Source organism: Rhodotorula toruloides (assembly GCF_000320785.1).
Source record: "Rhodotorula toruloides NP11 unplaced genomic scaffold Scaffold2, whole genome shotgun sequence".
In the NCBI taxonomy this organism is placed as follows: domain Eukaryota; kingdom Fungi; phylum Basidiomycota; class Microbotryomycetes; order Sporidiobolales; family Sporidiobolaceae; genus Rhodotorula; species Rhodotorula toruloides.
The window spans coordinates 719,543-746,299 of record NW_015622962.1 but is presented as its reverse complement, the minus strand read 5'-3'; the positions used below and the strand labels follow the sequence as shown (position 1 = coordinate 746,299).

Below are 26,757 nucleotides of genomic sequence, written 5' to 3'. Positions count from 1 at the left end.
CGTTGACGCTGTTGTAACAGTCCTTAACATTCCGCTTAACCCTCGTCGTGAGCGAGTTGGTTCATCAGTTCTGGCGAGGCGGTGCATATCTCTCCCTTGTCCTCCTTCCACTCACTCTCGCTCAGCTCGTGGACGATGACGACTGCTACGCTAGACGAGAACGACGTCGTCAGAGCGTTCCACGCCATCACCCGCTCTGCACTGGCCCAAGCCCGCGCGGAGGGTCTCTTGACGACGGACGAACTCGAGACGGCTGGTGAGCTCGTCTCGCAGTTCGTACGGCGCTGTTTGGCTGACAGATCGACCCTACAGACGTCGACGTTCAGGTGGCAGGCCCGTCGCTCGCCCTCTTCTTCGCCGCACTCAGCGCTCGAGGGAACCCTCCTTCAATCACCAGCCCGGATGGCTCCTTCGCCCTCACCTCCTCCAACTGTCCCGCGCCTTTCGCCAATGCCTTCCGGCTATGGCAGACAAGTGTACCGAAGATCCAGGGCTTCCCGTCAGATGCACGGCACGACCTCGCCCTTGTTCTGTGCGACAAACCGGCAGAGTCGAGTCCGTTGCGGCTAGATGTTGCACGAACAGCGGCCGATCTGAAGGGAATCGCACTCGAGATCTTGCAGGTGCGGCGCTTACTTGCATGTCAGGCGGGTCTGGCTAACGAACTGTTCCCGCAGCGCCGAACCTTTCAAGACCGCTTTCAAGCCGACCTACAAGCCGCTCTCGACTCCGCACGACCACGACGAAGCGGCGAGTCACAACGGGCGAGGACCCATTACGAACCGCCGCCTATGTACAGCGAGGGCGAGCCGACGGAGGAGACGAAGCGAGCGTATGGTCACATCGCTTCGAGCGGTCACCGTGATTCGTCAGAGGAGAATGCGAGGGTGGCGGCGGTTGAGCAGCAGGGACTGGAAAATCTGTCGCTGATCAGGGAAACGCTCTACTCGGGTGGGTTTCGCCCTGGGGCTTCGCGAACTTTTGCTGACCCCTGGAAGCGCACAGCTCTCGCCGACGTCCTTGTCGAGACGCCCTCTATCCGACAGATGCTGAGCCGCGGTCCGGAATGGTCCGCCAAGGCATTCTTCGCTGCGACTTGTCTCGCTATCGTCGAAGTCGCCCTGTCTCGAATCGACCGTCATGGCGTGCGAGCGGTAGACCTCGGCAGGACGTCTCCAAAAGTCATCGGACTGAACGAGACGCCAAGTACGCTGCTTCGCTCGTTCAGGCTGTAAAGGCTAAAGACTGACTCTCCCGTGCTTTCGCGTAGCCCATCTTCGCCCTTTCCTCAGCCGCCTCATCGAAGTCTCTCAAGCTCTGCGCACTCTGGCAGTTGCAGACGATGCTCGAGCCGTTCAAGAAGCGACGGAAGGCGTCGAGCAGCTCACGCCGCCCAAACTCGACCGTCTCAAGGAACGGCTCGCGAAGGGGATTGGCGCTGAGGAGACCCTCTCCAGCGCGCGCTCGAGCGTTGATGGCGAAGTTGCGGGCCTCGCTAACGCCATCAACACTCTCGCCCTCGGTGCGTTCAGCCCGTGGCGTTCCAATCTTCATGCAGAAGCGCTGATCCCTCCCTCTTGCAGGCATGTCCGCCCTCCCGGCCTTCCGCGAACGCCAAGCGCAGGCTTTCCAAATCCTCGTCTCTGTCACGTCCCTCTAAATACCCGCTCGCTCGTCTGATCACCTCTGTCGGAATGTTCGTCGCAACCTCGCATCCTCGCACCGACGTGTACCTCGGACTTATTCTGTCATACCTGTGTAAAGCGTGTAGCGTTCTGCCTGAAGCTTACGCGCGCTTTGCGAAAGTCGACTTGCCAACTCGCAATCTCCGCGCTCTTCCACATCGTCGCATACAAACATGCAGCCCCTCGCTTCGACGTCTGCTGCGGGCTCTGAACAGTTCGACACGCCTTCGCCCATCGACGTCGCGCCTGCCCCGTCCAGCAAGGGAAAGAAGAAGGAGCGGGACGACGAGGACGACGGGGACGACGGCGTCAAACCCCCCGTCAAGAAGCGCAACCGCAAGGTGCGCCTCGTTTGCCTACGGATCAGAACCGCATACTGATACTGTGCGACGCAGCCCGTTACTTGCGCCCGCACGTTGCCGTCTTCCGCGTCTCACGACTCCAGCCCCACTGACATCCGTTTGCACCGGCTTTGACATGCACAGAGTGCCGCAGGAGGCGAGTCCGTCCACTCAGTCTCCTCTTTACACTTGCTTACACGTCTGCGTGCCCGCAGGAAGCTCAAATGCGACCGCGGGTACCCTTGTTCGTCTGCTCTCCTCCTCCTCTCCCTTCTCTCTCTTGACTGACCAGCCTATATCTCTACGTACAGGCGGAGCATGCCGCGACAGGGGAGAAGGCCACATGTGCGACTGGGGAGATGCGATTCGTTTGCCTCAGCCGTGCGTGCGCCCTTCACCTCCGTCTTCCTTCTCAATGCTGTACTCCCTCTAGGTGCCGCCACTGACCTCTCCTTCCTTGTCCTCGCCACCACAGCCACCTGACCCGCGATGCCGAAGCGCAAGAACTCCGTCTCCAGCTTGACCGCCTCGAAGGCCTCCTCGGCGCTTTGAGCGGACACCCGATCGCTGCTGCTGTCGGCCTCGCAGGTCCTCCTGGCGCCGCAGCTGGCGGACCGAGTGCGGGAATGGCTGAGGAGAACGCTGCCGAGGCTCTGGGTCTGCTTGCGGTACGTTTAGCGCCTTAAGGCGAAGCGATTGTTCCGCTCACATCCTCCGCTTCGCAGGCAAACTCGAGCACGACAGCTGCGGGACCGTCGAGCATGTCGTCTGCTGCGCACCGCGCGCAGGTGCTCGCGAACAACCCGACCGTCTCGCACCTCGTCGCCCTTCTTCCGCCAAAAAAAGAGGTCAGTTCCAGACGCGACCTTCTCGTTCCGCTGAGACTGAGTCGCTCATCTACCGTACAGCTCGAGACGCTCGTCAACCGTTTCCTCAACAACGAGCACCTGTACTTCCCGATCGTCCACGTCCCGACGTTCCAAGCGCGACTCGCTGCCTTCAACGCCAGCAACGCGACCGAAGCGCCGCTTTTCCTCGGCCTCATCTTCGCCATGCTCGCGCACGAGATGGGCTGCCAGGCGACTGAGCCTGGAGCGACGAAGAAGGCGGTGCTTGAGAAGGAGAACGCGGGCAAGCGGTTCTGCGAGGCGGCGCTCGAGGCGCTGAGGATGGGCAGGTGCGACGGTCGTCCTTCGGCCTCTTCTACCGCTCGCTGACAATGCTAGTGTCCATAGCTACCTGGAGCAGCCGACGTTCGACGCTGTCCGCGCATTGCTCGTCATACACCGTTTCAGCGAGCAGAACATGGATGCCCGCAGCACGCATTTCCTCAGCCAGGCTGTCCAGCTTGGTCAGGTGCGCACACCAGACATTTTCGACCTGCGTTCCTACGCTGACATCCCGCTTGATGCAGATGATTGGCTTGGTGAGGATCGTGCTCGTCGTTCTTGCGAAGCGCCGCTCACCGATCTTCTTGCTTGCAGAACCGCGACACCGCCGGCGTACCCGGGATTTCAGTCATCGAAGTCGAGGAACGCCGCCGCGTCTGGCACATGCTGCTCGCGGCCGACTGGCTCGACTGCTCGGGACGCCCGTCTGCGATCGCGACTTCGCAATTCGACGTCAAGCCGTTCACCGACGCTTACGACGCCGACATCACGCCCAATGGTATCACGGCTCGTCCCTTCCCAGCTTTCACGCCGACTCTGCTGCTCGGCGTACAAGGTCACCTTGCCGCGATCGCCCACAACATCAGCGAGACCGCCTTTGCCGTCAAGGGCGCCCTCCCGCTAACCTGCAAGTTCATCGACGACCAGAACGCTGCTCTCGCGGGCGTCAAGGCGAGCTTGCCGGCTTTGCAGTTCGGCGGCGACGCAGTGATCCCGCTGGACCAGGCGAACTTTGCGTCCGACCGCTTCCGCGTCCAGGCGCATTCGGCGGCGCTGCAGCTCACCATTCGCTTGAATCGCCCGTTGTGAGTCGCTATGCGTGTTCCGGTTGACCTCGTTCACCAAGCTTGACCCGCGCAGCCTCGCTCGCGGCTTTGCCGACCCTCGCTTCGCCAAGTACCGCCATGCGTGCTTGTCGGCAGCGTGAGTCGGGACTCTCTTATTTGTTACGTCGGACGCGCTGACTGATCTATGCTTCGCAGGCAAGAGTTGCTGGGCCTCTTCCTCGGCTACGACGACGCCCATCCCGTTTCCCGGTTCGCCTTCCTCACATACCACTGCTTGAACGCCCTCCTCATTCTTGCCGTCGACTTCTTCAGTTCGTTGCCTTCGTCGGTTCGCGAATCGGACAATACGCTAAATTCCCCTTCGTGCAGACGACCCTCACGGCCTGTATGCCGAGAAAAACCGTCGCTTGATCGGTCAGGCGTTGCTTCGCTTGCAGGGAAGGGAGATGGCGCCGGTACTTGCGGAGGTCCTGCGGATCGTGGCCGTGCTCATGAAGGTCGTTCAGTCGCAACCGCAGCGTAAGCCTGTCCTGCTTGATCCTCGTCCTTCCGAAGCACAGTTTTCGACGCCTTCGTTCGCAGGACCCGCCGCCGCTCCGCCGACAAGCTCCGCGCCTCTCGCCGCATCGACAAAGCTCGTCCACCCCCTGCCGTCGCCCCTCACGAACGATCCCTTCGCCTCGAACCGCCTCGACGCGCTCGCTGCGTCGTCATCCGTGCCTGACCTCGCCAAGATCTGGACGACCCTTGCGACGTCTTTCAAGACGATGTACGGTACGCCGGACTTTGAGGAGTGGAGGGAGCTCGTCAAGGTTGGTGCGGGAGCGAAGGAAGTGTGGAGTGCAGGTGTGGGACTCATTGCTGCATGATGGGCTGGTGAGGATTGCAAACGGAGAGGTGAGGAGACCGCTTGGTGGCAGGAAGGGAACAGCACGCTTGAAGAGACATTCCTGAATCTCCCGTTGGTGATATCTTCGCCACGAGCGAGCAAGCGAGCAGTGTCTAGACGCGCAGAGTTGATTACAGGAGCTGGACAGCGGGAAACAGAAACAACGGAACAGACGAGAAGAGAGGGAGAGGAAGCGAGCGACCGGTCGTTCAGTCGGCGAGGTCCTGGAAGGTCCGCTGGATGTCGGCGTGCAGCTGGTTGATCTCCTTCTCGATCGGCTCCTGGCCGTCTGCCGGGTCGAGGAACTTGAGCTGCGTCAGGCGGTAGTAGAGGTCGCTCGTGGCGTCCTTGACGCGCGACCAAGTCGTCCCCTCGCTGTCGACTGCCTTGATTGCCGCTTCGTAGTACGCGATCATGCACTTGAGCATGCCGGTCTGCGAGCAGGAGAGAGGAATATGCGGCCAGGAGAGTCAGTACACCAAGACGAGGGTGAAGTGCGAGAAATGCGAGCCGCGAGGGAGGGAGGGAACTCGACTCGCCGTCTTGTAGAACGGGCAGTAGCGGTCGTACGTCGAGATGCCGTTCTGTTGGAGGAAATCTTCCTTGAGGAGCCTCGCAACGTCGAGGACTACCTTGTCATCCTCGCCGAGCGAAGACTTGCCAACGAGCTGTACGATCTCCGCCAGCTCGTTCTCCTTCTGCAAGATCTCCTTCGCGAGGTTGCGGTAGTGCAGGAAGTCGGGCTCGGTCTCCTCGTAGTACGGCTGCAGGACGCGGGTGCTGCAAGTCGTTCTCGTCAGTTCCGACGCCACCAGGGCTGAATCAGCGACAGAGATACGCACTAGTTCGAGTACGAGACGTTCCAGTTAACGGACGGGAAGTGCTTGCGCTGGGCGAGCTTCTTGTCGAGGCCCCAGAAGACCTGGACGATACCGAGCGTCGCGGTCGTGACGGGGTCGGAGAAGTCGCCACCGGGGGGAGAGACGCTGTGTGAGGACGTGTCAGTACGCGCTCGCAAAGGTAAAGCGAAGGGAAGGCAAGGGAAGTCCGCCGCCTCCTCCGCTCGTTCCTGCAAGCCCAGACTCACGCTCCGATGATGGTAGTCGAACCGGTACGGCGAGGCGATCCCAAGCAGACGGCTTTGCCGGCACGCTCGTAGAAGGAGGCGAGCTTGGCGCCGAGGTAGGCGGGGTAACCCGAGTCGGCCGGCATCTCTGCGAGACGTCCCGAGATCTCGCGCAACGCTTCCGCCCACCGCGACGACGAGTCGGCCATCATGGCTACATTCCTCCCCTGGTCGCGGAAATACTCCGACAGCGTGATGCCCGTGTAGATCGAAGCTTCACGGGCAGCCACAGGCATGTTCGAAGTATTCGCGACCAGGGTCGTGCGCTTCATGATGGGTTCTTGCACGCCGTTGACGTCGATAGAGAGCTCGGGGAAGTCCATCAACACCTCAGCCATCTCGTTGCCGCGCTCACCGCAGCCGACGTAGACGATGATGTCCGAGTTGGAGAACTTGGAGACGGCTTGCGAGATGACCGTCTTGCCGCAGCCGAACGCGCCAGGGATGGCCGTCGTGCCGCCTTGGACGCAGGGGAAAAGCGAGTCGAGGACGCGTTGGCCGGTGAGGAGGGGGTAGTTGGCTTCGAGCTTTTCGCCGGTCGGACGAGGGGCGCGGACGGGCCAGAGCTGGAGCATGGTGTGCTGGGTCTTCTTGCCCTCGAACTCGGTCTCGAGGACCACGTCCTGATGAGCGAGACGGAGGTCAGTCGCGGCTCAGACGATTGGAAGCGAGTCCAACACACCTCGACGCTGTACGATCCCTTCTCCGCAATGTGCGTAACCGTTCCCATCCCGCGCGGGTTCATCATGATCTTGTGCTCGCTGACCAGCGAGTTCTCGTAGACCATGCCGAAGATGTCGCCGCCCGCAATGTGGTCGCCGACCTTGAAGTTGACCGGGTCAAAGTCCCACTTGATGCCCCGGTCGAGAGCGTCGGTGTTGATGCCGCGGGGGATGTAGATCGACTCGGACTTTTCGGCGATGGCTTTGAGCGGGCGCTGGATGCCATCGTAGATGTTCGACATGAGACCTGTTGGACGAGTGTCAGAGAGCCGCCTCAACCACAAGCCGCAACCTTGGACACAGTAGTAGCGACTGTGCAGCAACGGCCGGGCCTCGCGGAAGTAACCGACGCACCTGGACCCAACTCGACCGACAACGGCTTCCCTGTCCGCAAAACCGGATCGCCAATCGTCATTCCCGACGTCTCCTCGTACACCTGGATTGTCGCCTTGTCGCCGTCGATACGGATGATCTCGCCGACGAGCCTGCAGGCGGACAAGATTAGCGAGGCGATACCAAGAGAAGGTGAAATTTGACGCACTCGTCGTGGCCGACACGGACGAGCTCGTACATGGCGGCACCGGCCATCTTCTCGCTGTGTTCGACAAACTGAAGTCAGTGCCGCCTCACAGGGAGCGGTCGTTTCCCGCCAAGCGAACGAGAGGAACGTACGCAATCACGACAGGTCCCGACACGGAAAAGACGGAGCCGAACTTGGACTCGCGCTCCTCGTCTGCTCGGTGATAATAAAGACGCGAGTCGGATGGAGCATACACGGACACGATACGAGGGTGTCAGTGTCGGAAGCGAGGTTCGCGAGGTGGAGCAGCAAGTGTCGCTGGCGGCTGGCGACGCACCCTGGATCCTGATCGTCTTCTTCGCATTCTGCATTGCGCCAGCCTGTGTTCCTCGCGCACTGTCAGCCTCGTCTGCCTCATCTCGGCGTCGAGCGGTGCGTTCGCGGGGACAGAGCGATGACGGACCATGTTGGGCGGAGAGAAAGGGTGGCGGGCTTTGGAGATGCGAGAGAGGGTCTGAAAGGGAGTCTGTAGCGCTAGAACCAGCAAGCGAAAGTGCTCAGCTCGCAAGCTCACGTCGCAGGCGAGAGCGAGCGTCCCAAGATGAGGACGGTCGAGTTGTATTCAGTTGCATTACACTCGATTTTGTATTGAGCCATTACAACCGCCAACTCTCCCATCGTACGAAGGCGAGAACAGGACTGGACAATCTCCAGTAGCCTCCTGCAGAACCCCGTCCAACCACAGGACGCAAGCGAGGTCGAGAGACGACCCTCCTCCTCATCGCTCGCAGGTTGACCTTCGCTTCAGCGCCTGCTCGCGCGCACAGCCAGCTACTGGACTCGCCTAGTCTCTGCTAGACAGCCAAAGTTGTGTCAGACGCGCCCTCGACCCCCCGCGCACTCCCGCCGTCTCGCCGCCGCCCCCGAGTTGATTGACCTCTCCCTCGACCACAACATCCCGCTCACCCCGCTCAGATGGCACCGCCGACGCCAGGAAGGCAACGTGGGCCGAGACCGCAGGTCAACAACAACATTGGCGAGGCTGGCAGGTGCGTCGAGCGGGTCCTCGCCGTCTGTTGTGACGGTCGCGTATACTCGCCCATGCGCGCGACCGGCCCTCTGCTATCGCGAACAGTCACTCACGGTCGCGGATGCGGACAGAACTACCAACATCGCACCACCAAAGGGCGTGCCGCGCGACTCTGCCGGCCACGAACGACCCGACGCCTTCTTCAGCCGCGCCGACGGCGGCGAGTACAGCGACGATGACGAAGAGTTTGGCGACATGGTGCGCCGGCATCCGCCCAAGCAGGCGAGCGCGAAGAAGAAGGTCGTCAACGGGGCGAGGGGTGCAAGGGGGGAGAGACCGGACAAGTTCATCGCGGGAGAGGATCGTGGGCGGTGCGTCCGTTCCATTCTCTGAGCGAGTTGCGCGTGCTGACAACGTGGATACACAGGAAAACGGGCGTGACGAAGGCCGTCTCGCAGCGCGACGCCGATGGCTTCGAAGACCTCGACAACTTCTTCCACTCTTCCTCGCCCGCTCGATCAGTCGCCACGACCGCCGCCAGCCGCTCTACAGTCAAGAAGCGGCGAGAGACGCAGCTGTTCAGGCGGGAATCGCCAGATTACGCGGAAGAGTACCAGGAGGAGGATGACAGCGACATGATGGTAGACGACGGTTCGTTTCGCTCGCTTCCTGCTGCTCAACCTCGCGCTGACACGACTTGGAAAAGGTACATCGCTCTCGCCGACGACCTATCAGCGCCAACACCCATCCTCCGCCCGCGCTCCATCCTCCCTCCGACATTCGACCAACGCTTCCGGCGCGCACTCCGTCTCCCGCAAAGGCCTCCATCACTCCTCTCCGGCCGTCAACGGCTCAGCCAAGTCGAACCGCAGAAGGCTGTCGGACCTCTCGGCCGGAGACGACGAAGATGAGTACGAGGAGGCGCAGGATGAAGGCGAGCAGGACGAGCAGAGCGAGGACGAGGACGAGGATGAGGTTGTGCGCGCTACGTTGGGCGCAGACCGGTTTAGCGGGTCGCCGAAGAGGGTCGACATGGGGAAGGGCAAGGCGCGAGCACGCGACGAGGATGAGGACGACGAAGAGGAGGAGGAGGACGACCGCCGGCCGGCGAAGAAGCGCAAGTCGGTCGCTTCGAACCGTCGGACCAGCGGAGGCGGAAGCTCGAATGTCGGCTCGCCGACGGGCTTGATGAAGCTCGACCGAAACGGTCGGCCGGTTCAGGTCGTCGACCGCAAGGGCAAGGGCAAGGCCGTCGATCGGTCTCCTTCGCCTGCCGAGGACGACGAACAGCAGTTCGAGCAGCAGGACTACTACGACCAGGATTTCGGCGGCGGGTACGACGATGAGGAGGAGCAGCAGGCTGGCGAGCAGTTTGACTTCCAGGATGGGGCCGACTCGCAGGATGAGCAGCAGGACGACGAGGAGGAAGAGGACGAACAGCCGGTTGCGGGTCCTTCGTCGCGTCCGTACAAGGCTGCGCCGAAGAAGAAGGCGAGCAAGGCCACCAAGGCGACGAAGGCGAGCAAGACGACCAAGGCGACGAAGCCCTCGTCCCGCCGTGCTCGCGCATCGTCGTCGGAGGACAGCCCACCGCGCAAGGCTAATCAGCGGTCGAGGAAGGGCCCGGGTCTGAAGGCGCCGCAGCCGATTATCGAAGCCATCGACAGGCATTACAGGGAGGCCGGCACGATCGAGATTGACGGCGGTGCGTACTCGTCCTTCAATCGAACAGTTGGTCGCACATGCTGACGCCTTGCGCACTGCAGTCCGGCGGACGACCCGCGAGCGATACGGCCGCCTCGAGTACTGGCGCAACGAGCGCGCCATCTACAACCGACGACAGTCCGGCCTCGGCCTTCAAGCTGTCGTCCGCGTCCCGAAGGAGGAGCCGGCCCCATTGACTAAGGCCGGCGCAAAAAAGGGTACGCGCGCAAGGCGCGGGACCAGCGCCAAGCCGCACAGCCGGGGCAAGTCGGTCAAGTACGAGCCGCCTGAAGAGGAAGGCTGCGACGACATGACAGATCCGGATGGCCTCGTCTGGAGCTGGGAGGGCGATGCCGAGACTTCGCGGCGTAAGTTCCGCCTGTCTCCGTCGTCCCGAGTCGTGCTGACCGTCTCTTGCACGCAGGCATTGCTTTCACGGCCAAGATGATGGACCCGAAGCCGACGTTCGACGGCAAGTTCTCGTACCAGAAGATCTACCAGGAGCTCGACTACCTCGCCGGCGGCGTCCTCAACATCCCGCCTGGCGGCGAGAAGGGCCTCAAGCCGTCCAGGGACAACTCTTATGTGCGTGTCGTCATCATTAGGCGGTCGCGAAGCGCTGCTGACGGGATGCGCGCCCGCAGATCTTCTACGTTATCGAAGGATCCGTCTCAGTCTTCTGCCATCGCACGCGCTTCACCATTGGCCCGTGAGTCCTATCCTTCTTAAGATGAGTAGCACGCACGCTTATGCGGCATCTCCTGCAGCGGCGGCACCTTCTTCATCCCGCGCGGCAACACCTACCAGATCGTCGCGACGTCCAACCGCGAAGTCAAGATGTTCTTCGCGCAGGGCCGCCGCGTCATCGAATACGAGGACGGCAGCTCGCGCAACGACACCAAGTCGGGCAGCCAGCAGTTCGTCCAGTCGCAACTCGAGGCGGTCGAGGAGGAGGAAGAGGAGGAGTGAGGTGGACGCTCCCGCCCGCGGGTGCACCTACATCGCCAAAATGTCGCCAACGTCTCTACATACGATTCTATACACCTTCTAGCAGTACACATACCCCTCACCTAACGAATTATCGTAAAATCCCGTTGGAACTTGGTTGTCGTCTCATTCTACCGGCGTCCGGGCTTCGTCCGTCTGTCCCTGCTGCTCGTGCGTCGCCGTCAGAGCTCCTTGCAGTCGTCGAGAGTCGGCCGCCAGGTGCACGCCAAGTGTTGAACAACACTCCCCGCGTCCTCGACGCGCAAGGCGTTTGCGCTTCTCGATCATCGCCCTTCTCGCGCCCGCTGGCTTGGTTCGTCGCTTGGACGGCTTGGACGACGTTGAATCGACGCTGTGCTCTGTACTGTACCATTCACTCGACCCACGCATTCCGCCCGCCGACGTACGCACCCGCCGGGTTCTCCGACCCAAGTCCACGCGACCCGCACGACCCCTTCGCTCCTTTCCACCCGTCCGACCTTGTCCAGGCGACGCTTTCTCACTCGTTTCGACACCTTCGACACTGCCAGCCATGCATCTTTCGCTGGCGCTCACCTTCGCAGCGACCGCCTCGACGGTCGCTTCCGCTCGTTTCGACCGCCCACACCACCGACGCTCAGCTCGTTCGCACCATTCGCTCTCCAGGCGAGAGGCATTCCGTTACTTTGCCCCGCCCGAAGGCGTCGCGCAGGCCGCGCCGCAGTCGTTTGCGGTTTCGTTCGACTCAGAAGAGGGACAGGAGGAGGAGGAACGCTTCGAGTTGCCCGAGGGTATCGTCGCACTCCGCAAGCGCGATGTCGAGTTGCCCGTCATCTTCGACCAGATCGGCAACGTCGTCGGCCAGATTGGCACGGCGATGAAGCTCGCCATGCCCATCAAGCTCGCTTCGAACGACAAGACCGCCTCGACGTCGAAGAAGGAGGACGCCGCTCAGCTCAAGGAGACTGTCGCGCAGCGCAAGGAGAAGGCTGCTGCCAAGGCAAAGGAGGAAACGTGCGTCTCTGTTGTCTGCGCGTTCTCGAGCGTCGAGTTGACTTGGCCTCTCGCAACTCGAACAGTGCTGCCAAGGCCAAGGCGTCCGTCGCGAACCCTGTAAACCGCAGTCTGCGCTTCAGTCGCTAACGCTTCGCTGACTGCTCGCAGAGAGGCCGAGAAGAAGGCGCAGGACGCCGCTCACGCGAAGGAGCTGTGCGTTTCGATTTTCCTTTGTCTCGTCGTCGAGGTGAGCTGACCCGTGTTGGCCTTTTCCCAGTGCTGCTGCGAAGGCCAAGGCTGATGCCGAAGCCGCCGCGAAGGAGAAGAAGCGTCAAGCCAAGCTTGCCGCGAAGAAGCTGTCCGTTGTCTCCTCTCTTCAGCCTCGCCGCTCTGCGCTGACCATTTCTCCCCCTGCAGCGCCGCGAAGAAGAAGGCCGAAGCCGAAGCTAAGGCGCAGGAAGAAGCTGCAGCGAAGGCGTGAGTCGCCAACCTTCGCCTTGACCTTGTCTCTAGACTGACCTTCTCCCTCCATAGCGCCGCCGAGAAGATGGCGGAGGAGGAAGCTGCCGCGAAGAAGGCGTACGTACTCGTCGCCAATGTCGTAACTGCACTTGCTGACCGCTCGTTCATTCCGTAGTGCCGCTGAGAAGGCGTGCGTCTCTTTCGCTCTCAACGCCCTCCCCGCGATTGTAGCTGACTGACATGCTCGCCTACGCGCAGTGCCGCGGCAAAGAAGGCTGCCGAGCAGAAGAAGGCGGTCGAACAGAAGCAGGCCGAGGAGTGAGTGCCGGTTCCCTCGAGCCCGTCTCGTCTCGAGTCCCGTTAACTCCCGCTCTTCACAGGGTCGCCGCAAAGGCTGCAGCGGACAAGGCTGCTGCCGAGAAGAAGAAGGCTGACGAAACGTGCGTTCGACTTTTCCACCGCCGTCTCCCTTCTTGCCCTGACTCTTTCCCGCCGCCAGCGCCGCCGCCAAAGCCGCCGCCGCCAAGGCCGCCGCCGACAAGGCTGCTGCTGAGAAGAAGGCGTCGAGCAAGAAGCAGGCCGACTCGAGCAGCGGTTCGCAGCTCACGGCCGTCGGCGGCAAGAACGTTCGTCCATGCCTGACCTTCCTCTGCATCTTAAGGCACTGAACCATACTCTCCTACAGCCTGTCGGCCTCATCGGCTTCCACTCGTCGAACTGCGGACCCAGCGGCGCGACGGAAGAGAACCCGAACGGATCCGAGGAGTTCCTCAACTGCGGCATCTCCAAGTCGTCGCCCGACTCTGGCTGGACACCTCCGCAAGGCGTCACCCTTGACCATATCTCCACCGTCTCGATCGAGCACGCCCTCGCGACCAACCCGGTCTGGGAACCGTGCAAGCCCTTCATCCCGCTCTTCGAGAAAATCGGCAAGGAGACGGGTCTTCCTCCCATTCTCCTTGCCGCATTCGCGCTCCAGGAGAGCACCTGCAACCCCCACGTCCTCGGCGACAATGGCGGCGCGTTCGGCTTGATGCAGATCACGCAGGACAAGTGCGGCGGCCGCGACAACTACGGCTGTGCCGAGCCCGAGTACAACGTCAGGACGGCCGCGAACTACTTCAAGCAGGAGCTGGCCAACCAGGGCGGAGATTTCCTCGTCGCCCTCGGCGCCTACAACGGCTGGTACAAAGGGATGTCGTTCCACTCGGCGACGGCCAAAGCGAATACGCCAGCTTGCCAGCAACAAAATAATCTTGACTACCTTTATCAGATGACGGCGGGGTGGTTAAGGGGTCGTACGGGGTACGAACTGGGATCGTACAGGAACCTCGCCCTGTGCTCAAACCAGTCCTAAGTCTCCCCTCTCCCTTCAACCTTCCGACGTTCCCGCGCACCTTATCCTTCGTCTTCTTACCTGTCTGCACGCTGTGCGTGCCCCCGATACCCCTCCCCCGACGTTGTTCGTCCTCGAGCCGCACCCATACCCTCCTTACCCTTCCTTCCTAGGATCGTATCTACCCTCCTTTCACAGCTGCAACGAGTCGAGCTCGTATTTGCGCTCTCTATATGCGCCTCTCTGAGCTGCGGAGGCGGGAGGACGAGAGGGAAAGTGTCTGTTGCACAGCGATCCGGGAGAACCTCTACACCCTCACAGCGACATCGCCTCCGACTCCTCTCCCGCCACGCCGTCAACGCTAATGCCCCTCACTGTGACCTGCACGCCGCCCTGACCTCCGCAACTCTGCATCTCGCGGCCGAGGTCGACGAAGAACTCGCCTTCTTTCGTATAGTCCTTGACCTCCTTGACCTGCTCTCCTCCTGCGCCCGACGCTGGTCGCACGATAACTTGATAGCAGTGCGCCCATGCTGCGCCTGCGAAGCAGATCGCTGGTCCGCCTCGAGCGGGGACGGTCCAGGGTTTCGACGGTGCGGGAGGGACGGGAAAGCGAGACGGCGGTTTCTGGCCGTTGATCTTGAAGGATGCTGTGCGGATGGCCGAGACGATGGAAGCTTCTCGTGCGTCAAATTCGTGGTGAGGCGAGTCTTTCCAGCCGGGGATGTCTGCAGGAAGCGAAGTCAGCTCGAGAGGGAAGCGAGGTAAGTCGAAGCGAGCTGCGCACGGTATGACCAGTGTCCGTCGCCTTCTCCGTGCGTCTTGTGACCGCCGCCAGCCGAGTGCGGGCGGAGCGACCAGGCGAGCGAGCCGGCGCCTTCGGGAAGAGCCAAAGTGAGCCTAAGGGCGGTCTGGTAAGTCCTATATGGCGGACGCACCTCCAGCCGAATCTACAGCACTCATGAAGGAAGCGTAATCGTCGGCCTTCGAGAAGAAGCCGAACTCGCCGGCAATAAAGCTGAAACGGCGAAGGTCAGCAAGGCATGAGAAAGTCTGCCGAACCGCACGTACACCTTGTTGTGCCGCTTGGCAATCTGGCAGTCCTTGTTGACGCGCCGGATCTCGCCGTTGCCGTAGTAGTGGTACGAGACGATATCGACATCCCCGCTCTCGAGTACCTCCTTCTGATAACACCGCTCGGGATCATCGTTCCTCGCAAACGACCCATCCATGACGAGCGTCCTCGGCGCGCGAGACTTGAGGTGCTTGGCGACGACGAGCGTCCAGGATGCGGGCGCAGGACGCATCCCGAGGTGGTTCATCTCGTTGCCGGTCTCCCAGGCGAGGATGGTCGGGTCGTCGCCGTAGCGTCGGCCATTGATCGAGTTGACGCGGTTGACGAGGAAGTCGATGATGAGCTTGAAACTGTCGAGCGAACGTGAGTTTGACACGCATACGGAGGTGGCGCAGGGAAAGGAACGCACCTCTCGATCATGGTGTGGTCAGTCCACCAGTCGATCCGCCTCGCCTCGTCGTTCGAGCCGAGTCCGTAGCGATACCGCGTCAAGTCAGCCGTCGAGCCGACCCAGTTCGAGCTGTTTCGTAGCAAGAACTCCGTTAGTCGTCGGGCTTCAGCGGATAGAGTTCGAACGCACTCCTCGCCCGTATCCTGGTTGACGATGGGGATGATGAGCTTGACGCCGGCTTTTGCAGCCTCAGCAAGCACGAGGTCCATCTCCTCGAGCCTGCCTGTATCCCACATCCAGTCGTTCCACTCGTTGCTCCAGCCATTGATGTGCCCGCGGCCGATGTTCTTCGACTTGATCTGTTCATCAAGACCCCGTCTTATCAGCCAAGAGCAAGCCAAGCCCGCACAGGCCGAACAAAGCGGAATCGCCGACGAACCCGCAGAGTATAAGTCCTTGTCACAGCCGTCCCAAACGCTCCTTCCGCCGCCAGCACCGCAAACGTATCTCTGACCTCAAACAGTCCGTTGACGTCGCCGTCGAGCAGTTCGGGGGCGTTGAGGCTCGCGAAACGGAACTTTTGGCCGCCGAGGTAGAGGTCGCTGCCGCGTCGCTCGACGAATTGGTCTGCACCCAGTGGAGGCTGTTCAGAGAGAGTCAAGAGAGGTAGTGAGAGAGCGCACGACGCACCTGAACGTGAGACGTGCGAGTTGGCCATTGCAAACCGAGCCTGAGGAGCGGGAGGTGCAGCACCAGGTCCAGCGAATGCAGTGGCAGCAGAAGAGTTCGGTTCAGCTGGGTGAGCGGTCTTTGAGTGGCAGGCGCCCATTCGAGCGAGCCAAGCGAGCGGGAAGAGCGAGAGAGCGACGAAGAGCTGCGAGAGAGATGATGGCGGGGCGGTGCAGACCAAGGGGATTACCGGAGAACGGCGGGCAATGCAAGAGAGAGTACGAGACTACAGACGACGGAACAAGTATGGCAAGACAACGGGGGAAAGAAGGCGGGCGAGCGCAGGGAAGAACTGGATGCAACAAGGTGCGAGGTGACGAAGGGAGCGCGAGTACAGGGTGAAGGGCGAACGAGCGCGAGAGGCGTCTAATGTGCAGGTGCAGGGTCGAAGGTGAGACTGCGAGGGGTAAGATATGGGTATGGCGGGGAGAGCGTGCGCGATCAGACGTCGACGAGGGTTCCAACGCCGCCGTTCCGCTCGAGGTGCTGCTGCTCCGAGCCATGCTTGGGCGCGGCAGAGTCGGCCGCATTGGCGTCGCTCTCGTCGTCACCGAGCGGCTGGTAGCCCTGAGTAGGCGTAAGCGGGATGGTCGAAGAGGCTTCGGATGTGCGTGAGACGGTGGACGAGACAGGCGCGAGTTCCGGTGCGGCTGAGGCCGAGGCGGCTGGATCTGACGAGGCGAGCGCGGAAGGCGTGGTCGGCAGGTTGAGGTCGACGTGAGGTATGGGCGCAAGGATGGGAGGGGTTCCTTGGCTGACGGAGGACGAGGTCGAGGTTGAAGGCGTGGCTGACGTCGGCGGATGCGAGCCGTGGATGTCTTCGCCGACCGCCTCGTTAAGCAGCCGCTCCGTCGTCCGCGGCGTCTGCGGGACCGACGAAGTCGACGCCTCAGCCTCCGCACCCGCCTGAGCGGCCGCCCCTTTCTTCGCCTCCTCCTCCCTCGCCTTCTTCTGCCTCTCCTCCTCCTCGAGCTGACTCAGCCTCATCGCCTCCTGGACCATCATCTCCTCGAGATCCGGCCCTCCACCAAGCCCCAATGACTCGAGCAACGCAACGACCTCGTCACTCTGCCCTCCTCCTCTCCGCCTCAAACTCCGACTCCCGCGCCTACTCCTCCCGCCCGACCCGCTTCCCCCACTCTCGTTACTCGCATCCAACGCCGCCGCGATCTGCGACAAAAAGTTCGGCGGCAAGGTGGTAGTCGCCATAGTTGGGTTCGACCCGTCCCCGGCGCGGGAAGAGGTGATACCGACGGGAATGAGGCGGTCGCCGACTTGGCGGAAGACGATGCGGCGGTTTGCGCGGCGTGCGACGGCGGCTTTCATGGCTTCTAGTTTGGACTCCCAGTCAGGGTGGACCATGTCTGCAAAGCAAGCGTTAGCGAGCGTTCGAGACTGGGCTAGGGAGAAGACGAACCAGTCGTGACGACCTCCTTCTCGGTGTGCGCGAACGACTTGCGCCGCGGTTTCCGCTCGCCTCCAGCTCGGCCGGGGACGACATCTGACGAGGACGAGCCTGATCCAGCAGTCGGTGTCGGCTGAACAGGCGGCCGGACGACAGGCTGCTCCCCGATTCGCATCAGTCCACTCGGCTCAACTTGCGGAAGAAGGAGGGAGAGCGCACCTTCTCGTACACGACGCCAAAGTTGGGTTCCATGCAGAACGGGCATGCTGCGGGTTCAGACTCGAGGTGGGTAGGCGTGGGGTCGGCGCGCTTGATCTGGACGAAGCACTCGGTGCAGATGGGCTGGTCGCAACACCGCGTGTGGATCATATTCGGCGGGTAGTAGCTGCGCGAGTTCACCGTCAATGCGCGCTTTTACAGACAAGGAGAAGATGAAATGACCGCACAGGAAGCAGATCGGGCACTCGAGGGCTTTCGCGACGTAGAGCTTCGCCTGGTCCGTCTTGTTGGTCGTCTGCAGCGCGCCTCCGCCCTTCTTCTCCCTGATCTTGAGGACCTCGGCGAGTCGTTCGCGGTGCAAGACAGCCGCATTGTACGCCGTGACCGACTCCTTGTGCTTGCGAGTTCCCGACGGCGCAGAGAGCTGTGCGGCTTCGGCCTCGTTGGCCGTCTCGATAGCGGCCGCATGCGCATCCTTGAGGTTCCTCGTCGCCTGCTGTTCGGCCTCATCGAGCGCCGCAACGATCCTCCCCGCGTCCCAGTCCTCATCAAAGTCCTGCAAGCCGAGGTAGAACGGCGCGAGTTTCCTCTCGGCAATGAGTTTGTGCACCGTCGGGCGGTGGTACTCGAGTCGTGCGTAGAGGAGCGACTGAGGCTCGGGCCACCCGCCGTCCGTCATGCTCGTCGCCGAACTGGCCGTCGAAGCGCGGTTCCTCAATGCCGACTGGGCCGCAGCGACCGGGTGTGCGCGCAGACTGCCCCCGCCGCTACCGCTGCCTGAGCCGGATCCGCTGCCGCTGGACGAGGAGGACTGGTTGTTGCCCATTCTTCGAGGCGCGAGTCGCGTGAGGGGTCAGTCGGGAGAAGCTGATGAGCGTGCAGGGGAGGTGTGGGAGGTTGCTCGATCGGGGCTGGTCGGGCCAGGACGGTGTGTATCGACTGCTGGTGAGTTGGCTGGGGATGCAGAGTGAACGGCAGTTCGCCCGGATGCGATGCGTTGAGTTGAGGGAAGGCCGAGGCGATGAGGAGGCAGAGTCGGACGGAGAGGAAGCGCTAGCGTCGGGGTGAATCGCAGTGCCAGCCAGCCAGTCCGCGCGTGTGCTCGCACAAGCCAGCGAGCAGTCTGTGCACCGAGCGAGTGAGTTCGTGCGCGAGAGAGGTGTCCGCCGTCGCAGCGACCAAGTTCGCTCTCGGCAACGACGACGAACAAGGGTCAAAAACAGCATCGCAGCGTCACAGCCGAGCCTACAGCACTGCGAATAGCATGCGCGAGATATGCACCGAAGCGAACAGTCCGTCTCTCGCTCGCGGACTCGTTCTCCGCCCTCAGAAGGATCGCTTCTTTCGGTCGGACAAGGTCGTGTGGGCGGGTGATGCAGGCTGATGGTACAGTATGGCTACCACTTCTCGATACTGGGTCGCAGGTCGAGTTCTGCGTCGGCAGGAGCGGGCGTCAGGTCCTCTACACGAAAGAAGCGAGTGAGAAGCGGGACGACGCACCGAAAGCCCAGCAATTCCTCGGTTGCTCGGCGAGGTGGACGTAGGTGTCGGCGATGGCGTCGGGTTGCAGGCGCTGTTGTGGAGTCGCAAGTCAGAAAGGCCGGTGGGTGGAAAGAGAGCGGACGAACCGAGTCGGGCTCCTTTGCTTCGCCCATCATGCCCTTGACGCGGTCCGTCTCGATGATGCCTGTAATACAGTCAGAGTTGGCTCCTGAGACGCGAGAAACGGCGAAAGAGACAAGGCCAAATGCGAACGGACCGTCGACGATGATGTGCGAGACGTGAATCCCTTTCGGTCCAAACTCGCGGGCGAGGTTTTGCGCTGCGTCGAGACATAGAGTTCAGCATTATGTGGGCAAGACAGAGGAAAGGTAAACGCACCAAGTCCTCGCAACGCAAACTTGCCTGGCGCAAGAGCAGCAAACTTGGCGCTTCCTGCTTTGCTTAAGCTCGTCAGCGGAGTTCAGTAGGGTAGGCTAGAGCTTGACTAACCCTTCAACGCCGCTGTCGCGCCCGTGATGCCCAAGAACCCGCCGCCCGCTTCGAGCATGAGCGGAATCGTGACCTGGGCAAAGTGGAAAGCACCGTAGCTGTCCGCACGCACCGTGTCAGAAGCTACCACTACCCGACAGCAACGTAGACTGGACGCACAAGTTGACGTCGACACCGGGCTTGACGTCTTCCTCCTTCAGCTCGAGGAACGGTGTCATGATGAACGGCGAGTTCGCGTTGAACAGCGCGGCTTTGAGCTTATGGTTCGGCCACTGCTTCTTGATCGCTGCGAGGGCTGCGTCAAGCGAATTGCGCTTCGTCACGTCGCAGGCGAAGGGGGCGGCCTGGCAGAGAAGCGAACCAGAGACGAGAGAGCGAATTCAGCGAGTCGTTCCTCGGGCCCAGCAATGAATCGAGCGATCGAGCGCACGTCTCCACCGTTCTTGCGAATGTCCTCTGCGACCGACTGGACCGTCTGTGCGCTGCGAGCGAGGACGGCGACTGCATGTCCACGCCGTGCGAATGCGCGAGCGAGGGAAGCGCCGAGTCCCGGTCCTGCTCCGACGACGAGTGCGAGTTTGCGTGTGGACTGTGCGGTCATTCTCAGCGTCTGTTGAGCGTAGTAAAGCGTGCGAGGTGAGAGTGGTCGGATGCGAAGAGGTGGGGCTGCGCGTCGTCGTCGAGGAGCAGAAGGTGCCACATCACCACCCTCGTCCCTCTCGCCTGCTGCTTGCTAGACTGGGTGTGATGCTGGGCGTGGCACTCGCTAGGGCTCTCGTCGTCCTCGCACTCGCGGCAACGGCTCTTGCAGCCGACTTCTACGCTGCGCTGGGCGTGAGCAGGCAGGCCGGAGACAGGGAACTCAAGAAGGCCTGTACGTTCTGCTCTCTGAGCTCGCGCGCGCGGTGGATGGCGAGCTGACATCTCTCGACACGCAGACCGGGTGCGCATGAGGTCCTCGCAGGGTGAGGGAGTGCGTACGCTGACCTCGCCGTTTCGACCTTCCTCGCCCGCAGAAACTCAGCAAGCAGTACCGTGCGTGTCTCGATTATTCTTACACGGAGCTTAACAGCTGACGAACGCTACGATAAAGCGCAGACCCCGACAAGAACGACTCGGACGAAGCGAAAGCCCGCTTCCTCGAAGTCTCGCGCGCATACGAGGTCCTCTCCGACCCCGAGAAGCGCAAGACGTACGACCGGTTCGGCGAGGAAGGGTTGAAGCAGCAGGAAGGAGGGGGCCGGTCGGGCGACCCGTTTGATGTGTTCCGACAGGCGTTTGGGTTTGGAGGTGGAGGAGGAGGGCAGCAGCAGCAGCGGAGAGGGCAGAACATGCTGGCGGAGATCGAGGTCGACTTGAAGGCCATGTACGAGGGCGACTCGATGAAGGTGCGCGCGATTCGGCTCTTTCGACGACGTGAGGAGGCTGACTTTACGCCTGTTTCGCAGTTCTCGGTCGCTCGCAAAGCCATCTGCGAGCAGTGTGACGGTGCGACCCGCTCTCCTCGTCTCTCTGACCGCTGCTGACGCTCGCTGGCTCGCAGGAACGGGCGCAAAGAGCGAAAAGGACATCATCACCTGTCCGGTATGCGAAGGTCGAGGTGTCCGCGTCGTGCGGCATCAACTCGGTCCGGGTATCTTCCAGCAGATGCAGATGCATTGCGATCGGTGCGTACACCTCCTCTCCCCCGCTTCCTGCGCGTGCTCACGATGTCGGGATGGAACAGCTGCGGCGGCCGCGGCAAGTCGATCAAGCACGTCTGCCCGTCCTGCAAAGGCGCTCGTATCGTCGACTCCCACTCCGACTTGAATCTCCACATCGACCGCGGGATGCCTGAAGGTGCCGAGGTGGTGTTTGAAGGGGAGGCGGACGAGAGCCCGGAGGTGGTTGCCGGGGATGTGATTGTGCGCGTGAGGAGTAAGAAGCAGAAGGGTGCCTTTGTGAGGAAGGAGAGTAACTTGTACTGGAAGGAGCCGATCTCGGTTGCGGAGGTGCGTTCACTCTCGCTCTTTTTCTTCCTCATGCCGGCTGACCTTTCGCTCGTCTTCCCGCAGGCCCTCCTCGGCTTCAAGCACACAGTCAAGGGTCTCGACGGGCACGACATCGTTCTCTCCCGAACAGGCGTGACACAATCAGGTGCGGCGCATCCCTTCCCAGCGGCAGAAGCGCTCCTCGCCCATTTCCTCCAGGCAGTCATCGAGTCTCACGCTCACCTCGTACACTCGCAGGCTTCGTCGACGTCATCACAGGCGAAGGGATGCCCATTTACCACCTCTCAGGCCACGGCGACCTCTTTGTCGAATACCAAGTCATCCTCCCTCCCAAACTCTCGACCAAGCAACGCGAAGGTGTGTTCTGCTCTCTCTCTCCTCCACTGATGAGCGCGAGGCTGATCTGGTGGATGGGTAGCGCTGGAACAGGCGTTTGGGTACCGGCATCCGGACGCGAAAGAAGGAGGGCATACAGAATTGTAGACGGCCCGCTCGGGCGCAATAGACGACTTCCTACCCTCACTTCCTCGGCTGAACCCGCACTCGGCTTCGCTGCCCTCCGCCCTTCGGCGTCGACGACCCTGCGACAGTTGGTCCGCTCGATATCCTCGATCCGTCCTCCCTTGCTCGGCGACTCGGCGCGGAGGGGCAGGTTCGGCTTTCGCTTTTCTCGCTCGCTTACTGCCATGTAGTTACCCGAAACAAGGGGTGCGCGTCTGCTCCAATGACCAGCAGGACGCCAGAATTGAGTCAACCGTTCTCGGAACCCGTCGCAAGCGCTCGCCATCTGGAACGCCCAACTCGCTGCTGAGGAGCCGAAGAAGCCGCGGTCGCTTCGCTCTGCGCGGTCGTGCGATATCTACTAGCCGACAAGAGCTGGTAACGACTCCTCCGCTCGCTCGCTCGGCAAGCGAAGCGCAAGACTCGCAGGGGAACGGCAGAAACCGGGCGTGAAGGGTCGTGTGAGCTGAGCTTGACTCATCCTTGACTGAAGCTTGAGGATCGCTAGTTAGCGGAAGAAGCGGATCTGGCGCTAAGCTACAGTTTTGCGTGACGAGCGTGAGAGGATCTGCTTGGATCGACGCTTGGAAGAGGAAGGACGGAGAGCGGAGGGAGGGGATCTGCATCAGTGGAAATTGGCTTCTGCTGCTCGGAAGGACATCTCTTCGGGAGTACAGCAACAAGCCATCAGACGCAGGCGAACGGAAGCCGCGGCCAACTTGACGGTGGCAGGAAAAAAGCGCGGCCCCTCCCTCCTCCGCATCTCCCCGCACCCTCTCCAAATGGAAGACTTTACGATGGCTTCGGAGATTCGAAGGAACTCTGATCGGGTTGCGAACGGGCCGACGGACGTGAGGGTGGTCGAGAGGGTTCTCTGTGAGAGAGCGATTTCGCACACGAGTGGGAAGGCGGGTGCGGTGAGGGAGGGAAGACGCTGTTGTCGAGGCTCGTGATGTAGTTGGTGAGTCGGTAGCGAGCAGAGTTTGTCCGCCGGCGGAACGGAGCGGTTGCGGGCGAAGGAGCGAAGGCGAAGGTGCGAGATGGCGCCAGCAGAGTTGCGGGCGCTCGTAGTTGCGTCGAGTCCGAGCTCCAAGCGAAGCTGCAGACGATGTCCTCGAGTGGGAGAAGGAAGGAGCTAGCAGCAAGTCGAGAGAAGGCAGACAACTCAAGTTTCCTCCTCCTCCTCCCAGCCTGCCATCCCGTCGGGATCCAGCGTCGAGGAAACGAGCGAGTGCAAGCAAGTCCCTCCAAGGCATGCAAGATTTCCCTCGAGATAGCCTTTGAGCGGGAGAAAGGCTGAGGGAGCAGATCCTCCACGGCGACCAGCTCGCAGAACAAAGGGATCAGTGACCCGGGTGCCGGGTTGTTGAGAGGACGCTTGGCTGAACGTGGACGACGGGATGGATCCATCCGTTTGCTTGTGCGTGCGAATGAGGTGCGAGTGATTGAGCGTTGCGAGTCAAGGACGACGAGCGAGGACGAGGAGCGAGGAAGAGCCGCGAGGGAGAACTGACTCGTGCGACACAGCGGCTCGAGAGACACGAGCAGTCTGGGAGAAGGGCGTCGCTGGCACCGAGTACAGTGCTCGTCGATGGAGGGAAGCACGGGATGGCGAGAGGCAGGGATGCGGTTGCGTCGTCGCTCGCGGGTGCCTTACGTGTTCGAGTGCGAAAGTGCCTGCGAGAGAGTATTGCCCCGATTCCAAGGCACCCGCTTAGCTTTTGACCGGCTGAGTGCTGCTCGTCCCCCGCACCCGCAAAGATCCTGTTCGACACCCGTGCTCGTCCTCGTCGTCCGTGCTGAGCTTGGAACTGGGGCCGAGCGAGCAGACTGCACTCGATCCACACCGCCATCGACCGCACACACGCCGCCAGCGAGCCCAACACCCGAACTTCGGCACCCGCTCCCCTCGATACACCCGCAAGGGGCACTCGAAATCTCGATCCAGCGACTCGTACGCCCCCAGGACACCGCCCGAGCACTCGAGCACACCCACAGACTCGCATCCGAGCCCATCAGCCACCGCCTGTCGACTCCACCGCGAACACCGGACGCCTCGCGCCTTCGAGAAACGTGCTCGCGGATGGCGACTCTCGCCGGCGCACCCGCGCGCGTCCTCGAGCCTGCCATAGAGGGTGACGAGCTACCGTTCGGCGACTTTTGCTTCAGGTGCGTCCAGTCCCACAGGCGAGAGCGGGCGAGGACGATGCCGCCCGCCGCGCTGTATCGCGGGATAAGAAACCTGGGGGCTGACTTGGACTTGCAGCTGTGGGAACGCGACGCAGGGCTCGCCGTACTGCTCTGCAGAGTGCCGCAAGGCCGACCACGAGCGGAGCGAAGTCTCGCCCGACGACTCGCCCTTCCTCTCTGCCGTGCCGCCACTCGTCTCGTCCGGCAAGTCGCAGTGCTCGACGCCCCCGAGCTCGGCCAACAACAGTCCCCTCGTCGTCAACACCGTCCTCGACGACCTCGCAGACCCGCCCTCGCTCGACCTCCCCCCGCCCAAGCACCGCTTCGAGTACGGCGCCGCCCAGTCGCTCCCCGCCGGCATGCGCTACCCGGCCACCTGGACCATCAACTACCAGGCTGACCCGCTCGTGTCGCCCATGGTCGTCCCGACCGAGATCGCGCCCATCGCCAAGGACCTCAGCTACCGTCGCAAGCCGGGCAAGCCTCACTCGGCCGTCCCCTCGCCCTTGTACTTCCGCCAGAAGGCTGCGGCGGTTCACTCGTCGCCTGCGTTCGATCCGACGTCGCCCAACTCGAACCGCCTGTACGGTTTCCCCTCGGCGACCGACTTTTCCGGCGCCCACGTCCACGAGGATGACATCGCGACTCTGGCCCTTCCCGATCAGCACGACCCTTCGGCCGTCCCGCCATTCCTCCCGACGCCCGCGCACTGCGGACGACCAGGCTGCGTTGGCGTACCGAAGCGGCCGCGGGTCGAGCACCAGCCCAAGTCGACGAGGAGGTTGTCCGGTCCCGCATCGCCTGCGCTGAGAGGGCTCGCGCCGCTCGACACGTCCGACGACGTCCTCCTCTCGCCGCGCATTCGTGCACTTCGGTCAGGCCACCACTCGCCGATGGAGCAGAAAGAGTCGTCTCCTCTCGCGGCCGAGTCGACCTCGTTGGCGAGCGGCGAAACTCCCTCCTCGACCGGCGCAGACGACGATCACTCGGCTTTCGCCTGCTACCTCTTCTCGCACCTTTCGTCTGCCGCACCGCCCGAGCGCGAGCGCGGCCGATCAGGCTCGATCGACCACCAGGTGTCGGACATGCAGCGGAGTCTGTCGGTCGACGCAGTGCGTGCTGCACGGAACACGGTCGGCTCGTCTGCTTCCTCAGCTTCCCCTGCGCCGCCTGTTCGACCGAGGCGAGGCATGCTCGGCGGACGAGGACCTGCGGCCGTCAACATGCGTTCCGAGCCGGTCCTCCCTCAGCAGGCTCTCTCGGCGACCGCGACGCCCGAAGACGAGTCCCTCCCTTCGTCCGTCTCGGACCGCATCGAGTTCGGCCACGACCGCGACGCGACTGTCCGACCCGACCACTCTCGCGCGCGCGACTCGGACCGCATGAAACTCACCCCCGGCCACTTCATCTCGGCCACGACCGAGACTCCCTCCGGCGTCTCTCCCTTCCCTTCTCCTCCCAATTCTCCACCCACAGCAGGTCGAGGCCGCTCGCTCGCCCGTCGCGCATCAGACGTCGCAGCTTCGTCGCCCGACCCGCGTGGGCGGTCGAAGCTCCGTGGAGTGGGCGCGTTGCACCGTTCCAAGTCGCCTTCGGCAAGGAAGGAGAGCAGGTCAAAGTCGAGGATGACGGAGCGGTCGAGTTCGCGCGAACGAGGGAGGGTCGGAGGGATCTTGCGCGAGTCGAGGGGGTCGAGGGGGACGAGCGACGCTTCTTCAACTCAGCGCGGGAGGGGGCGAGCGCGCGAGGAGGTGAGGGAGGTGGATGAGGACGAGGAGGACGAGCGAGGAAGGGGACGGTCGCACGTCCGCGACAGTCGCAGTCGGAGCAGGAGCTTGCTTCGGAGCGGACGGGGGCGCGAGGTCGTCTACTCGATGGCCGCATACGGCCATGTCAGCGACTCCGACTCGGATCGATAGCCTCACGCCCCCCTCTCGACAGCCGCTCAACTCGGCTGCGAACCCACCTCGAAAAGCCGCGTCTCGTCGGCGTCCACTCCTTTTCCCTCGCCTCCCTCTGCGCCTCTCTCGCATCTCGACCCGACTCTACTCGTACGACTCTCACTCGCATTCAACTGCAGCAAAACGCAGAAAACCCTTATACCACGCCTCCTCTGAGCCCAATCCGCATGCCCTTCGGCACAGTCGCTTATACCCCCCCTCGCACTTCCTCTCTCCTTCCTCTCTCGCATCGCTCCCTTACTCCCCCGCTTGTAACCCACTCCCTCGCTCCCTTGTCACCACCACCGCCGCTCTCAACAGACACTTCTCCGCTCTCCTCCTCGTTCCGCTCCCTCATCGGGGCTCGTCTCATTGCAACTCGCATCCCCCCTCTCGTTTGCATCGCAATCAAGGGACTGTTCAGAGAGTTTCCGTGAGCGATTTTGGCGGTGCGCGAGTTTGTTCGCCTCTTCTCCGAGTTGCCATCCCCGAGGTTGCCCTTTGACAACTCGCTCGACTCGCTCAGACGCGCTCGCTTGCTGCCGAACTGCGCGCTACTGCTCTCTGTGACTCGAGCACTGGCTGTGGCA

General features: G+C 62.3%; 10 protein-coding genes across 10 annotated transcripts; 6 read left to right on the top strand and 4 right to left on the bottom strand.

Annotated features, from left to right (window-relative positions):
• Window positions 1-135: 135 nt before the first annotated feature.
• RHTO_02976 (uncharacterized protein) lies at window positions 136-1,660 on the top strand (the record flags this gene model as incomplete). Its single annotated transcript, XM_016416648.1, has 6 exons — window positions 136-256; window positions 313-623; window positions 678-951; window positions 1,006-1,206; window positions 1,271-1,522; window positions 1,584-1,660. The coding sequence occupies 6 exons, from the start codon at window positions 136-138 to the stop codon at window positions 1,658-1,660; spliced, it is 1,236 nt and encodes a 411-aa protein (XP_016276367.1).
• A 198-nt stretch (window positions 1,661-1,858) lies between these two features.
• Window positions 1,859-4,852, top strand: RHTO_02975 (C6 transcription factor; the record flags this gene model as incomplete). The annotated part of the gene is made up of 15 exons (XM_016416647.1): window positions 1,859-2,026; window positions 2,081-2,096; window positions 2,171-2,183; window positions 2,242-2,270; window positions 2,338-2,407; window positions 2,502-2,694; window positions 2,752-2,874; window positions 2,935-3,203; window positions 3,262-3,382; window positions 3,441-3,452; window positions 3,511-4,001; window positions 4,057-4,119; window positions 4,179-4,294; window positions 4,353-4,502; window positions 4,566-4,852. 15 exons carry the CDS (start codon window positions 1,859-1,861, stop codon window positions 4,850-4,852), a joined length of 2,121 nt encoding a protein of 706 aa, XP_016276366.1.
• Window positions 4,853-5,081: 229 nt separating this feature from the next.
• RHTO_02974 (V-type H+-transporting ATPase subunit A) lies at window positions 5,082-7,706 on the bottom strand (the record flags this gene model as incomplete). The annotated part of the gene is made up of 10 exons (XM_016416646.1): window positions 5,082-5,306; window positions 5,412-5,652; window positions 5,715-5,858; window positions 5,960-6,621; window positions 6,681-6,967; window positions 7,075-7,205; window positions 7,262-7,315; window positions 7,393-7,453; window positions 7,578-7,620; window positions 7,704-7,706. The coding sequence occupies 10 exons, from the start codon at window positions 7,704-7,706 to the stop codon at window positions 5,082-5,084; spliced, it is 1,851 nt and encodes a 616-aa protein (XP_016276365.1).
• A 509-nt stretch (window positions 7,707-8,215) lies between these two features.
• RHTO_02973 (centromere protein C) lies at window positions 8,216-10,943 on the top strand (the record flags this gene model as incomplete). The annotated part of the gene is made up of 8 exons (XM_016416645.1): window positions 8,216-8,289; window positions 8,402-8,641; window positions 8,698-8,921; window positions 8,977-9,975; window positions 10,037-10,342; window positions 10,399-10,559; window positions 10,619-10,683; window positions 10,742-10,943. 8 exons carry the CDS (start codon window positions 8,216-8,218, stop codon window positions 10,941-10,943), a joined length of 2,271 nt encoding a protein of 756 aa, XP_016276364.1.
• Window positions 10,944-11,493: 550 nt separating this feature from the next.
• Window positions 11,494-13,755, top strand: RHTO_02972 (glycoside hydrolase family 23 protein; the record flags this gene model as incomplete). The annotated part of the gene is made up of 11 exons (XM_016416644.1): window positions 11,494-11,954; window positions 12,020-12,037; window positions 12,105-12,149; window positions 12,214-12,294; window positions 12,354-12,413; window positions 12,471-12,515; window positions 12,574-12,588; window positions 12,657-12,716; window positions 12,779-12,838; window positions 12,898-13,024; window positions 13,084-13,755. 11 exons carry the CDS (start codon window positions 11,494-11,496, stop codon window positions 13,753-13,755), a joined length of 1,644 nt encoding a protein of 547 aa, XP_016276363.1.
• A 294-nt stretch (window positions 13,756-14,049) lies between these two features.
• RHTO_02971 (Glycoside hydrolase, family 5) lies at window positions 14,050-16,029 on the bottom strand (the record flags this gene model as incomplete). Its single annotated transcript, XM_016416643.1, has 8 exons — window positions 14,050-14,462; window positions 14,522-14,611; window positions 14,673-14,752; window positions 14,806-15,159; window positions 15,219-15,329; window positions 15,390-15,559; window positions 15,640-15,827; window positions 15,891-16,029. The coding sequence occupies 8 exons, from the start codon at window positions 16,027-16,029 to the stop codon at window positions 14,050-14,052; spliced, it is 1,545 nt and encodes a 514-aa protein (XP_016276362.1).
• Window positions 16,030-16,370: 341 nt separating this feature from the next.
• RHTO_02970 (zinc finger, RING-type domain containing protein) lies at window positions 16,371-18,379 on the bottom strand (the record flags this gene model as incomplete). Its single annotated transcript, XM_016416642.1, has 4 exons — window positions 16,371-17,293; window positions 17,347-17,491; window positions 17,554-17,719; window positions 17,781-18,379. The coding sequence occupies 4 exons, from the start codon at window positions 18,377-18,379 to the stop codon at window positions 16,371-16,373; spliced, it is 1,833 nt and encodes a 610-aa protein (XP_016276361.1).
• A 571-nt stretch (window positions 18,380-18,950) lies between these two features.
• On the bottom strand, window positions 18,951-20,146 carry RHTO_02969 (short-chain dehydrogenase/reductase SDR family protein; the record flags this gene model as incomplete). Its single annotated transcript, XM_016416641.1, has 8 exons — window positions 18,951-18,985; window positions 19,054-19,126; window positions 19,182-19,240; window positions 19,313-19,375; window positions 19,435-19,488; window positions 19,546-19,643; window positions 19,705-19,889; window positions 19,976-20,146. The coding sequence occupies 8 exons, from the start codon at window positions 20,144-20,146 to the stop codon at window positions 18,951-18,953; spliced, it is 738 nt and encodes a 245-aa protein (XP_016276360.1).
• A 146-nt stretch (window positions 20,147-20,292) lies between these two features.
• RHTO_02968 (chaperone regulator) lies at window positions 20,293-22,019 on the top strand (the record flags this gene model as incomplete). The annotated part of the gene is made up of 10 exons (XM_016416640.1): window positions 20,293-20,419; window positions 20,484-20,518; window positions 20,562-20,580; window positions 20,644-20,933; window positions 20,994-21,033; window positions 21,089-21,212; window positions 21,272-21,536; window positions 21,600-21,681; window positions 21,774-21,893; window positions 21,955-22,019. 10 exons carry the CDS (start codon window positions 20,293-20,295, stop codon window positions 22,017-22,019), a joined length of 1,167 nt encoding a protein of 388 aa, XP_016276359.1.
• Window positions 22,020-24,120: 2,101 nt separating this feature from the next.
• RHTO_02967 (uncharacterized protein) lies at window positions 24,121-26,146 on the top strand (the record flags this gene model as incomplete). The annotated part of the gene is made up of 2 exons (XM_016416639.1): window positions 24,121-24,206; window positions 24,304-26,146. 2 exons carry the CDS (start codon window positions 24,121-24,123, stop codon window positions 26,144-26,146), a joined length of 1,929 nt encoding a protein of 642 aa, XP_016276358.1.
• Between the last annotated feature and the right edge of the window lie 611 nt (window positions 26,147-26,757).